This window comes from Carcharhinus amblyrhynchos, chromosome 27 (genome assembly GCF_965287045.1).
Source record: "Carcharhinus amblyrhynchos chromosome 27, sCarAmb.v2.hapA, whole genome shotgun sequence".
In the NCBI taxonomy this organism is placed as follows: domain Eukaryota; kingdom Metazoa; phylum Chordata; class Chondrichthyes; order Carcharhiniformes; family Carcharhinidae; genus Carcharhinus; species Carcharhinus amblyrhynchos.
The window spans coordinates 9,202,056-9,215,784 of record NC_137350.1 but is presented as its reverse complement, the minus strand read 5'-3'; the positions used below and the strand labels follow the sequence as shown (position 1 = coordinate 9,215,784).

At 41.6% G+C, this 13,729-nt stretch overlaps 1 protein-coding gene across 1 annotated transcript in view; it reads left to right on the top strand.

The window, feature by feature from the left end:
* myo1d (myosin 1D) overlaps nucleotides 1–13,729 on the top strand; it is a 520,742-nt gene that overhangs the window by 184,409 nt on the left and 322,604 nt on the right. Inside the window, exon 15 of the mRNA XM_080213488.1 lies at nucleotides 3,895–4,061. Within this exon, the coding sequence (XP_080069614.1) occupies nucleotides 3,895–4,061 (167 nt within the window). The remainder of the gene's footprint in view (nucleotides 1–3,894; nucleotides 4,062–13,729) is intronic.

Genomic DNA, 13,729 nt, shown 5'->3' with positions numbered 1-13,729 from the left:
CAGTTAGAGCAAGTTATAAAATGCCTTTTTGTAAGGGTTTTCATTGCACATGACTTTATCCAACGTCGGCATCTCCAATTCATGATTTTGTAGACTTCTTTTCCTGCCTGGGCTGTATCCAGAAATTTTAACCGGCCATGCATAACTATTGAATGGGCTGTTGAAAACAAAGCAATAGTTCACCTGTAAATGCCAATATCTGTGAGCTTCACTGCAACCATATCATGTAGAATTTAGTAATCCTTTCTACATTCATTGATATAAGAGGTAAAAAAAACATTTTTGACGAAATGCAGTGCAGAGTAAAACTCAGATGTCATTGTGTGATCATCAGTAACTTTATTGTGCTGGCATACCATATGTCTGTACCAAATTTGATCTGTGTTTCTGCTCATGGGTCTGGGTTGGGAATATTGAAGCTGACTGCTATCATCTGGTGTGCAAAAACTGAACGAGAGAGGTTCTGTGTCTTTTCACCGTATTCTTATGACCTGATTTATAACATTGTCAAGGGGAAGCTGCCTGATATACATTATTTGCCCTTCATTATACTTCCAAGATTGCTTTTTTGCCTGATGGAAAGTCGCAGAATGCTGGCTGTTTTTTTTAATTTACTTTTCAGGACACTAACCATCTAAGCTGACAGTGGTGATTGATTACATTCTTGGCCCGAATGCGATATTGGCAGTCTCCAAATCCCTCTATTATTACACCTTTAGTTTGTCATCTGATTCACAAAAGCCGCCCTCAATCCTTGAATCCTCCTTGAAATATACCACACTTAATTTGTTATAGAGCAATGATGCAGCCAAAATAATATTGTTGTTAACTTTTCACAATAGAGATATCAAAATAGATTTGTTGTATGACTAGTCTGGATATAATTGTAGTTTTCATGTGCGATATTTTTAGTAACAAGCTAGTATTGCAATGTAGATGATGCATGTATCATACTCATAGTTGGTGGCAACTAAAGTCCTCTGAACAATAATTGTTGACCTAATTTAGGATTTTAAACTCATATTTCAGATTATACTTTTTAACTGGTTTCTATCATTTTGTAGTATAAAATGAGTGTAAAATAAATACATTTTTGGAGGATTCTCCTTTCAGTATAGAACCTTATCAAATGGGCTTCCAGCTTTGGAATACTCACCGCTCTTTTCAGTCATCTGCTCTGCAGTTCCAGAGTGACACTGGCTGCTGAGAGCACAGTCTCTGAAAATGTACACCTATGTCAGTGGAGTATGTCCTTGCAACTTTCACTCTGAAACTCAGCACCTAGGTCCTTGCCATTTTTACAGTGAAGTCTTCAAAGGAATCCAAGTACCTCCATCTGCTCTTAGAATACTGGAGAGCTGCCAGTGGCATATAAATCATGTACTAACCAACATCCTAGGCTGATTCCATTTAATTTTTAATCTTGCCTAATATATGGTAAAATAGTGAAAGTTTGCTGAAGCTGTCCAAGAAAGATGATAATGCAAAACCCTCCCTCAATCTGAAAGACAGCCTTCCTTTCTATCACCGGTAAGAGTCTATATCAATGTACAAGGTAGCATGACTGCCTTGTTCTTAGGTCAAAGTTGTTTTAATAAGTGAAATTCAAATGATCATAAGTAGCAGAGTAGGCCATTCAGCCCATTGACCCTATTCCACCATTCGATACAATCATAGGTTATCTGACTGTGGTACCTCCACTTTCCTGCATGTCGCCATAACCCTTAACTCTCATATCGATCAAAAATCTGTCTAACTTGGTCTTGCATGTTTTCAATGACCCAGCTGTAGCATGAGTATCTGGCACATTTGGCTGATAGTATTATAATTCTCTGAATGTCCTGATGATGCTGCCTTAATAATGGATTCTAGCATTTTCCCAAATACTAATGTTAGACTAATAGCGTTCTATCTCCCTCGTTTCTTGAATAGTGAAAGTTGGTTAAGAAAAAGTCTGTAAATGGTGCACACTTGCACAGGTTTTTACATATGTGAAAATAAATTGACAAAAAAGCAATTCAGTATAGCATGCATCTGAAAAAGCAATGCTATGTTTATGTGTTATCAGAACAGCATTCTTGTTTTTAATCTTGATTAGGTTTTCTATTGCTTCATTGTCTTCCATTCTCCCCTTTTTTCCATTTTGTTATGTCACCTCTTCCACCTCCTCCTCATACTCCCACCCTCTCCTGTACATTCCCTCTCCTCTCTTCCCTTTCTCTTGTCCTTAGTCACCCCTTTTGCTCTCTTTGCTTTTATTTTCTAATTTCTTCTGTTCCCTTTTTCCTCTCTCTCAATTTCTTTTTTCCCTTTTCCTCTCTCTTTACTCCCCTCACCCTCTTTGTTTGAGTTTCTCTTGTTACAATGTTTGGTGTCAGTAATTAGTGTTCTGTATGCTGCTCTCTTTTTCCAATTTTTATTTACCAATATGTTCTCTCCATTTCTTTCCTCATTGAGTTAGGTGACTTCCTTTAAGTCTGGCACAGTAATTTATCCTTTGCCCTTACGGAATGGGTGAAGACAATCTAATGATATTAGGAGTTTGAATTTTGTCAGGCTTTAATTGTAACAAAATATTTCCTGTAACCTAGTGATGAAAGATCTCTCCAAGGTGTAACCTCAGATTCAATTTCCAGAATGTTAGTGTTAGTCCCTGAGCTACTAAATAGAATTTGAAAATAAATTGTATGTTAAATTGTACAGTTTGTTAGATGCACTTTATGCCTGCGTTATTGTCATGATGCTTCACATGTCTTTTTGTCTATATATTGTACATGGAATGGGGAAAAAAACTAAATGGGGTAAAGGAGGAAAGGAATCCGTAAATATTACAGAAAGTGATCGCTTCATAAAACCATTAAAAATAAAAAACAAAGTTTATTTATAGACAGATAGCATTGAAAAATAGCAAAGCTATGCTAAACTTGTGTTGAAGTTTGGTTAGACTACACTTACAGTTACATATTAACTCCATGTTGTTAAATGGTTGCCATATTGTAGAAATCAGAAAGATACACTGGAAAAAGCTCAAAGATTTACAAAGATGATACCAGAAATGCAACTTTATGTCGATTAGTGCAGGATGAACAAACTGAGCCTCTGTATCTTGGTAAGAGAAGGCTGAGGGGTGACCTAATGAAGATCTTTAAAATCATGAATATTTTAATAGAGCAGGCACAGTGTTTCCACTTGTGAGGAAGAGTTAATCAATATAAGATAGTCACCAGAAATGAAACAGAATTCAGAGGAAACATTTTTAATTCGAGAGGGGTAAGAATGCAGAACTCACATTCACAACAAGTAGTGAATAATAAGGATGGTTTGAAAAAGAGCAGGTAAGCTTATGAGGGAGAAGGGAATAAGTGCAATGCTGATAGTTTGATGAGAAAGGATGGAAAGAGGCTCAGTGTATAAATATTGGCTTGGGTCAAATGACCTTTCATGCACATAGCATATAGAATGTAAACTTAATATTCTATGTAATTCTACAAATAACAACTGCCACTGATTTCAGTGATGTGGACAGATGGGTTTATAAAAATCTTGGATTGTTGCTGCTTGAACAAAACGTCACAGCTATTAATTTCCAAACGTTTGGGGTGTTTCTGGAGCCAGCATTTTGTGCTATGCAAGCACTGGAAAGTATAGAATAATTTGATGTAATGGTTTATGAGTATTTGCAACAATATTACCTTTTATGCAGTTGTTATTGTATTGACACCATGTACCTAAGGGTGAGACTGGTCTCACTGATGCATGGTTTTCTGATATTGTCACAATGCATCTATGCACAATCACATTAGCACCAGATCGTATACAAAATTCATTGTCAGTACTAGCAACTGTTTTGTGTATTATATGTGGCAATTTACAAGTGACTGTTTTGTTTGGCAGGAACCCTACTATGTTCGTTGTATCAAGCCCAATGATCAGAAATCCCCACTGCTGTTTGACGACCAGCGCTGCCAGCACCAGGTTGAATATTTAGGTTTAATGGAAAATGTACGTGTTCGAAGGGCAGGATTCGCTTACCGGCAGACTTACGATAGATTCCTTCAGAGGTAATTATTTATAAAAGAATCCAATACGCTGTGAAGAAAGACAATATAACTGATTACACAAAGCTATAATATTGTCATATATCCTGTTAAATCATCAAACATGGAGTAATGAAAGATTGGAATTGGTGTTTGACGAATAAATTGGGATTTGGGTTGTAGTTTTAGTCTCAGAATGTAAACTTTTTAAAATTAATTTATGGCATGTAGGCATCGCTGCCTAGACCAGTATTTATTACCCATGCCTAGTTTGCTCTTGAGAAGCTGGTGGCTTCTTGAACGGCTGCAATCCATGTGGCGTAGTTGCACAGTGCTTAGGAAGGTGGTTCCGGTCGGATGGCCTCCGCTGGATCCCATCCTTAATTAACATTTAAATTGGTTCTATATTGTGCCTGGATCTTAATGCCATATTGTTCAAGCTGAAAGCCATGCCTTCTGTGCACTTGTTACATTTACACCTGTGTCATCTGTCATATGTTCTAGAGCATCAATTATAGGAAATGAAAATATATTTCCAGGTGCTTGAATGACCACACTTCTGATCAAAAAAGCCCTGCACTGAATACAGGCTAGATGCGTGGAGTTCAGTTTCTTCATGTTATGTCCTTTTGACAGTCTGCTTGCTGAAGACAGAACACAGTAACGCACACAGTGCTGATAGACTCCTCTTTGAATATCTCTTTTATCAAAAACTGAGCCACTAGATGGAGCTCTTTGCACCAATACTCCCTCTACCTGAGGGCATTGAGAATTGGATTGAACTCTCAGAAAAGCTCATTCAGGGAATAGGAGTTGAAGGCATTGAAGAGAATTTGCTGGAACAAGAACATTCAATGCTGTGGAGAAGAAAAGATAAACATCGGATAGTTGAAGCCACTACGCACGCAGCAATGAGACATGACACTGAAACATTGAAAATGTGAAGGAATTTATCAAAGCGAGGATATTAATTGAGGTGGTAAGAGTCTGAAGGCAACTGAGCTGCTTTTTGATGTAAACTAGCTGCTGAGAACCAAAAGCCCCACTATTACTGAAAGGTTGTGAAAGCAGTTATCACAGGCAATGTAACCTGCAACTGATCTGAATTCATTCAGAGATGACATTGAAGCAGTTCTCAATATCAGCCTTACCCAGAGCATGCTGCAGTAGGTGGTGTTGGTTGACTTTAGATATATTGATGCGCATTGTCTATTGCAATTGCCCCACCATGAGCAGCTGTGCTTTTATCTGCCTAGGCCCCAGCCTCTGGAATTTCCTCCCACTCTCTCCTCCTTTAAAATGCTTCTTAAAATACATTTCTTTGATTTTGGTCATCTGTCCTACTGCTGTCAAATGTGAAGCACCTTGGGACGTTTTACAATGTTAATGATGGTACATAAATGGAAGTGCTTGTTCTATAGGCAGAGGAATAGGAGTGTCAACCTCTTGAGGCTGATCCTGCCTTTTACTGATCTGTATTTGAACTCAATTTACCCACCTTGGCTCTATGCCCCTTCATACTCCTACCTAACTAATTTTAATTGTTCCATGCATCTACAAGGTTATGAGACTTATTCACCTTAAGTCCCATTAAGATGATGTCCCTTTGTTCTTTATTGTCCCATCAGATCTGCTCATCAGAGATCAACATAAGTACACCCCCAGAAGAGTGCCGGACATTGACATTAATTTTCTTCTGACCTAGCACAGGCATTAGGGTCAGTCAGAAGTCCTCTGTAGTACTTCAGATGAGATCAGTTACTTTAGCACAGTCTGGGCTGTAACCTAGGAAGAACTCTCACAGCACCCAGTTAAAATTCAACGGTTTATTTGGTAGCAAAAGCCACTAGCTTTCGGAGCACTGCTCCTTCATCAGGTAAGTGGGAGTTCTGTTCACAAACAGGGCATATAAAGACACAAACTCAATTTACAAAATAATGGTTGGAATGTGAGTCTTTACAGGAAATCAAGTCTTAAAGGTATGGATCATGTGAGTGGAGAGAGCGTTAAGCACAGGTTAAAGAGATGTGTATTGTCTCCAGACAGGGCAGTTAGTGAGATTTTGCAAGTTCAGACAAGTCGTGGGGCTGACAGATAGTGTGACATGAACCCAAGATCCCGATTGAGGCCATTCTCGTGTATGGAACTTGGCTATCAGTCTCTGTTCAGTGATACTGCACTTGTGTGTTGTGAAGGCTGCCTTGGAGAACGCTCACCTGAAGATCAGAGGCCGAATGCCTGTGACCGCTGAAGTGTTCCCCAACAGGCAGCGAACACTCTTGCATGGTGATTGTCGAGCAGTGTTCATTCATCCATTGTCATAGTGTCTGCATTGGTCTCCCCAGTGTACCATGCCTGAGGACATCCTTACCTGCAGCATATCAGATAGACAGCAGTGGTCAACTTGCAAGAGTATGTACCATGTACCTGGTGGATGGTGTTCTCATGTGAGGTGATGGCACCTATGTTGATGATCTGGCACGTCTTGCAGAGATTGCTGTGGCAGGGTTGTCTGGTGTCATGGTCACTGTTCTCCTGAAGGCTGGGTAGTTTGCTGCGGACAATAGTCTCTTTGGGGTTATGCAGTTGTTTGAAGGCAAGAAGTGGGGATGGTCTTGGTGAGATGTTTGTCTTCATCAGTGACATGTTGAAGGCTGCAGAGGAGCTGTCGTAGCTTCTCCGCTCCGGGGAAGTACTGGATGATGAAGGGTACTGTGTCCTGTGTTTGTCTTCTGAGGAGGTCAGTGTGGTTTTTTGCTGTGGCGCATCGGAACTGTCGATTGATGAGTCAAGCGCCATATCCTGTTCTTACAAGGGCATCTTTCAGCATCTGGAGGTGTCTGTTGCGATCCTCTTCGTTTGAGCAAACCCTGTGTATACAGAGGGCTTGTCCGTAGAGGATGGCTTCTTTAACAAGTTTAGGGTGGAAGCTGAAGAAGTGGAGCATTGTGAGGTTATCCATGGGCTTGCGGTACAGTGAAATGCTGAGGATGCCTGTGTCCCCTCCATGGGCCCCCCCCCCCTTTCCCCTCCATGGGCCCCCCCCCCCTTTCCCCTCCATGGCCCCCCCCCTCCTTTCCCCTCCATGGGCCCCCCCCCCCTTTCCCCTCCATGGGCCCCCCCCCCTTTCCCCTCCATGGGCCCCCCCCCCCTTTCCCCTCCATGGGCCCCCCCCCCTTTCCCCTCCATGGGCCCCCCCCCCTTTCCCCTCCATGGGCCCCCCCCCCCCCCTTTCCCCTCCACACCTCTGATTGAAGTATACACTTCAGTAAACTGCTCTCAATCAAAAAATTCACAATTTGGAGATAATTTAAATCCATGCTGAGCATACCCCTGTTATTTTCTCCTCCTTCATTGTTGTTCCTAAAAATTCCACATGATAAAGAAATGTTTAGATATATTTTAAACTATGCATTTGCTGTAATTTTATTTTGTTAACGGAGTTAATTTTTGAATTATTCAACCAGTTGTTTATAGAACCTCCAAAATGCCCCACTGCCCCCGCCCCCCATAATTTTTTTTTTTATTAAGGTTTTATTTCTACCAGCGATATTCATTTCTGGCTGTTTGAGATAGCTGGGTGTTTACAGCCCTAATGGATTTCACAGAGTCGCGGAATTTCTGCAATGCTGTAGGAGGCTATTCGGCCTATCATTTTCGCGCTGGCTCTCCAAATGAGCAATTCACTTAGTGCCATTCTCTCTCCAAAGCATAACTACCACCAGCAAGTATAGCAGGTGTATGGCAACAACATTTCTCCAAGTCACACAGCAACCCACCATGAACCTCTTTGCTGCACCTTCAACATTGGGTCAAAATCCTGGAACCTCCTATCAAATAGTACGATTTGGTCACCCTTCCATCTCCTGTACTCAGGTTTGTGCAGCCTGCCCTGGTGATTTTACCCCTAAACCAGTGATGGGTAACCTAGGCTTCTGAGTGGGTTACATGAGTGCCCCACCCCACCGCACCACTTCATATCAGTGGGCTGCAAAATTGAAATCAGGCTTTTTCACTATGACCCTTGAATAAGATTGAATGCATTTAATAACATCAAATATTTCATAAGTTATAGAAAATGCTTAATCATTCAATATTAATAGAACTGTCATCAACTTCAAGTGGTGAAAGCAAAGTGAATATTTATGCTTTCATTTGACACAGAGGGAGTGCACGGCTCTCAAAGTCAACGTTGTTTACGATCAGCACGCACCTCATTTCACTTGCCCTTGCTTTATATGCGTATCACTTCAGTCACACCGGTAGGGAAAAAAACTACACAAGTGGAATCCACAGAATGTATCAACTCTGTGTGTGGGCAACAGTCAACAAAATGCCTCAGGCTACACTCAGAATCCTGATGGGCTACAAGTTGTCCACTACTGTTCTAATCTCTGATTCCAAAGTCTCAGGCAACTGTCCAGTACTTCATCCAAGAGGCCACTTGTCATTGTTAAACTACAAGGGGAGATCGTAGCCACAAATTCATTCAAAATCCACATACAGCACTGTCCTGCAGAGGCACTGGGCAGCGATCTGAATCTGGGGGCTCTGACTGATAAGGAGTCTGTCCTCTTATAATTTATTCAAATTGTGTAATTATTGTAAATTAACCGTCTCAATTTAGCAATGTGTGACAAGTTCATGGAAATTTTCAATAAAACATTAAGGGCGCACTCTTACTGGCTCGCTGTGCTGGTCAATCGATGAAGCAAGCCGATATGATTGCGTGCAGAACGAAAAATCAGTTTCTCGTTGCACACAATGTACTGTTTGCCAGTGGGATCGTGATAGCACCCAAAAAGGTGTGAAGCTGATTTGCATATTAATGTCATGCGTAGCATAATGGGGATGGTGATATGGTGGGGAGAGCTCCGCAGGGTGGGTGGGGGAGGGGAGAGACAAAGGGGATGATCAGCAGGAGAGTGATTGGCAGGGGGGTGCAAGACCAGCATAGGGAGGGATCAGCTGGTTGGAGGGGTGGTGGGGGGCATGCAGGATAGTCTGTGAAGGGGATAGTGTCGGGGACTCATCGTCAGGGCCTCAATGCTGGCAAACTCTGTTGCCATGGGGAGGGGTGTTATACTGCCTCCGATGATGGGGTGTGGGAGATTGGGGTGCCTGCACAATTTGCTCCAAGCCGTCTGCAGCCAACTTCAACAACAAGCTTAGGGTCCCACCCCACCTCACTCCCAATGGGTGAGAATCATACTTCTATCCAAAAAAGTGACAGAGTGCAATAAGATTAAATTTTCAAACTCGCCCAAGAAACAGGTCTGAAACTCTTTCATATTTCGCTCGTTTGACACTTAGAAATGTTTTGGTAAGATTGCACCCTAAATATGTTAAAAATAAATATTGCGCGTTGAAGGTTGAGAGTCTTGTCTCTCTAGATATCTTCATAACTTGACAGAATACATACCTGAACTATATGGACTCATGGTGGTAAAGGGGATAATGGCGGTGTTTAGGGTATATGAAATACAAAGCATATTCTTCTTTATTTTCTTGCCTCTCAACCAAATATATTTCCAATTAAAATTAAGGAATGCATCAGGAAAAGATCAGTCTTTGGCCTGTTGTGTTACATACATCTATTCAATCAGTCAGTTCTCCCCCATATGGATTTCAGTTTGTTTTTAATCCTAATTTGAAATTCAGGGTAATCCTTCAGTCCTGATTCATGTTTATGGAGATTCTGCAACCATCTAACCTTTCTGACATCAATTAATACCCAACCTGTGCACCAAGAAAATTTGAGAAGAAAATTTAACTTCAGTCCAATTTGTCTAAAATGTAATTCTTCATATCACTTCCTCGAATCCTGGGAGCTAATTGTAACACTCCTACTGCACCATCAGAAATATTGAATCAAAGCCCTTCCAGATATGTATGGCTAAACCACTTGTTACAAACCTGAACCACTGGGGAGCCCTGCAAATTATTTTTACCTTAGCTTGACAAGTGCTTCTAGGGTGTTATTGGAGCTGCACTCATCCAGGCAAGTGGAGACTATTCCTCCTGACTTGTTCCTTTTAAATGGTGGACAGACTCTGAGGAGACAGGAGGCAAGTTGCACACTGCAGAATTCCCAGCTTTTGACCAGTTGTCATAGTCAGTGTTAAATGGCTGATCCAGTTACATTTTTGGTCAATGTTAACCCCCAGAATGTTGATAGCTGGGGGTTCAGCAATGGTAATGCTGTTGAATGTCAAAAGGGAGGTGGTAAGATTCTCTCTTGTTGGAGATGGCCATTGCTCAGCGCTTGTGTGGCATGAATATTACTTGCTACTTGTCAGCCAGACTCTGAATGTTTTCCGGGTCTTGCTGCATTTGAACATGGACTGCTTCAGTATCTGAGGAATTCTAAGTGGCACTGAAAACCATGAAATCATCTGTAAACATTCCCATTTCTGACGTTATGATGGAAGGAAGGTAATTGACAAGCAACGTGAAGATTTGCTACCCTGAGCAATTTTTGTATTGATATCCTAGGACTGAGATGATTGAACTCCAACAACCGCTAACATTCTCCTTTGTGCTAGGTATGTTTCTAGCCAATTTTTCCCTGATTCTTATTGATGCCAACTTTTCTAGGGCTTCTTGATGCCCAGCTTGATGTCAAAGGCAGTTAGTTCCATCCCATCCCTCTGTTAAGCTCTTTTGTCCAGTTTGGACCAAGACTGCAATGAGGTCAGGGGCTGCAAGGCCAAAACCAAACTGCATCAGTGAGAAGGTTATTGCTGTGTTTGTGCCACAGATAGCACTGTTGATGACCCCTTCCATCATGTTAGTGATGACCGAGAGGGTGGTAATTAGTTGGATTGGATTTACCCTGCTTTTTGTGGGCAGCACATGCCTGGGCAACTTTCCACATTGCCAGGCTGATGCCAGTTTCAGTGTTTTAACTGCACTGGGACAGCTTGGCTAAGCGTGCAGCTAACTCAGGACTACAAACATTCAGTACTATTGTCAGGGTGTTGTCAGGGCCCATAGCCTTTGCGGTATCCAGTCACTCCAGCCCTTTTTTGAAAGTATGTGGAGTGAATCAAATTGACTGAAGACAGGCATTTGTGATGCTAGGGACCTTAGAAAGAGTCAAGATGGATTATCCATGCAGCACTTCTGACCTGAAGATGATTGTACGTACATCAGCCCTGTCTCTTGCAGTAACCAACAACATGGTAAACAGTAAAGCCATACTAGATTATAAGAATGAAATAACTCCCGCAGTTGTTAACAGCACCAACAGCTGATTGAAGACAGCAGAAGTCTCCGTCAGCTGTCACACTGTTCACAATTATGGGAGGCAGCTGAAAATGGAGACTGGATTGGTTCAATTGGCTGTTAGTGTGCTGTTAGCAACTGCAGGGGTTATTTCATCCCTACAATTGGGTTTACCTCATTAGCACAATAGCTCCTTTTCTATGCAACGGAGTTTGTATTCATTTTAATTTCTATTTGCTGTTTCATCTTCATCGGCTCAAATGCAAACAAAAAGAACACAGGTTTATTTAGCACCTATAGTTCTACGCTGCATTTTAGAATGTTATTTAGCATTGTGTTAATGTCGACTTCTGTCCCCCGCACATTCTAAAATCCTGGTGATCACTCACTCTTTCTAAAATGTGTGCTTTTAAAATGCAGGTTCACTTAATGTGACAAATACACTCATCCAGTCTGTTAATTATTATGGGAATATTTCACTATCACAAAATAATGAAGCAGATGGTGCTCTGCGTCACCTCTACACAGACTGCTGGGATGCATTAACAATGCAGTCTAATACAGCATAGAAAAATTGTCCGTTGTGTTTAGAATGGCCTGCACAAGTCAGCAAGCAGTACAGGTTAATTCTTCAAGGTGCAAATTTGTCTTTTGCTGGTGTTTTGACTTTGCATTCAAATAAAAGGCCTGCTGTTTTGGAAGAATGTTGAAATCATTTGTGTATTTGTTCTGCCTTTATTTTCTTTTCTTTTGGTTTTCTCTCCTTTTGAAGACATTTTCAGGGGCTGCAGTTACAGCACTCTCCAATACCTTGCCAAAGTTTGTCATATGTAAGCTGAGACTGAGTGTGTTGGCAGCTTATTTGACAGCTTGAGTCTGCTTTTGTTCTTGTCCAACACACTCTTATTGCCTAATTCATGCCTCCCAGCATTAGAGTGTGTGTAGGAAAGTGTTGCCCTGTCCATTTTTTTATTTCTCATTACAGTAGTTTCCGAAACACACCTGCGCCATCTGCAAGACTACTGTAACATTGCTCGACTGTGCCTCATTTGTAGCTGGTGGCAAGGTGGCACAGCAGTTAGAATTGCTGCCTCATAGCGCCTGAGAGCTGGGTTCAATTCTGGCCTTGGGTCACTGTCTGTATGGAATTTGCACATTATCCCTGTGTCTGCATGGATTTCCTCCAGGTGCTCTGGTTTCCCCCCACAGACCAAAGATGTGCTGGTTAGGTTGATTGGCCATGCTAAATTGACCTTAATGTCAGGGGGATTAGCAGGGTAAATATTGGGGTTACGAGAATAGGGCCTGGGTGGGATTGTGGTTGGTGCAGATTCAGTGGGCCAAATGACCTGCTTCTGTACTTGAGGGATTCTGTGATCATCCATGCTTTTGTTACCCCTATACTGTTCCAAAGCACTCCTCGCCAGTCTCTTATATTTTGGCCTTCACAAACTTGAGGTTACCTAAAACTCTGCTGCCTATGTCTTTAACTGCACCAAGCCCCATTACCCCTGTGTTCGCTGACACTTGAACTTTTAAAATTCCTTTTTTTCCAAATCTCTCCGTGGCCTCATCTCTCCCAGTCTCTCCAATTTCATCCAGTCCACAACCCCCTGCCATAATACCAAAACAAATGAATACAAACTGCGTTGCATAGAAAAGGAGTTATTGTGCGAATGAGGTAAACCCAACTGTAGGGATGAAATAACCCCTGCAGTTGCTAACAGCACACTAACAGCCAGTTGAACCAATCCAGTCATAAATGGCATCCTTTGTGACTGTGCCAAGAGTAAACTTTCCCTTCTTGACCTGTCAGCAATCTTTAGCATAGTTGACCACTCTATATCCTCTTTCAATGTCTTTTCCCCTGTTTTTCAGTTGCATTGTGCATCTTCTCTCACCTGTCTCCATTCTTATCTACTTAATTTATGCCAGAGAAGCACTCAAGGTGGCTTCCTTCCCTACTCTTACACCATTACCTCTGGTATTTCCCAATGATCTGGCTTTGGTCCCCTCCTAGTTTACATCTAAACGCTGTCTGTCCAAGAAATCACCTGAAAGTGTTGTGTTAGTTTCCGCATGTGCACTGATGATATCCAGCTCTACTTCATGAGATGACCAACTTATGTCCATATGTGTTGCCAGTCTGGATCTTGAAGCTAAGATCCTTTGGACAGTTCAAACTTATCGTCCTGATGTTTTTTATGGGGCTGGTACCTTACTAATAGATTCTAACTCCGATTCTGTTACCTTACTCATATTGAAATATATTAAAACCAGTGATTTTAACTACATATGTGATCTTTTAGCCTCCATGGTGTCCAACTAGATGGCCAAAAGAAAACTTAGATAGCTCTGCATTAGGTTATGGCACATTCGCGATTTGCCTGTAGGCATTGACATGATTACTTTTTGTTCTGTGAGCAGCCGTGAGGGTTGGGTTGTAAGTTTGCAGTTGTTGTTAA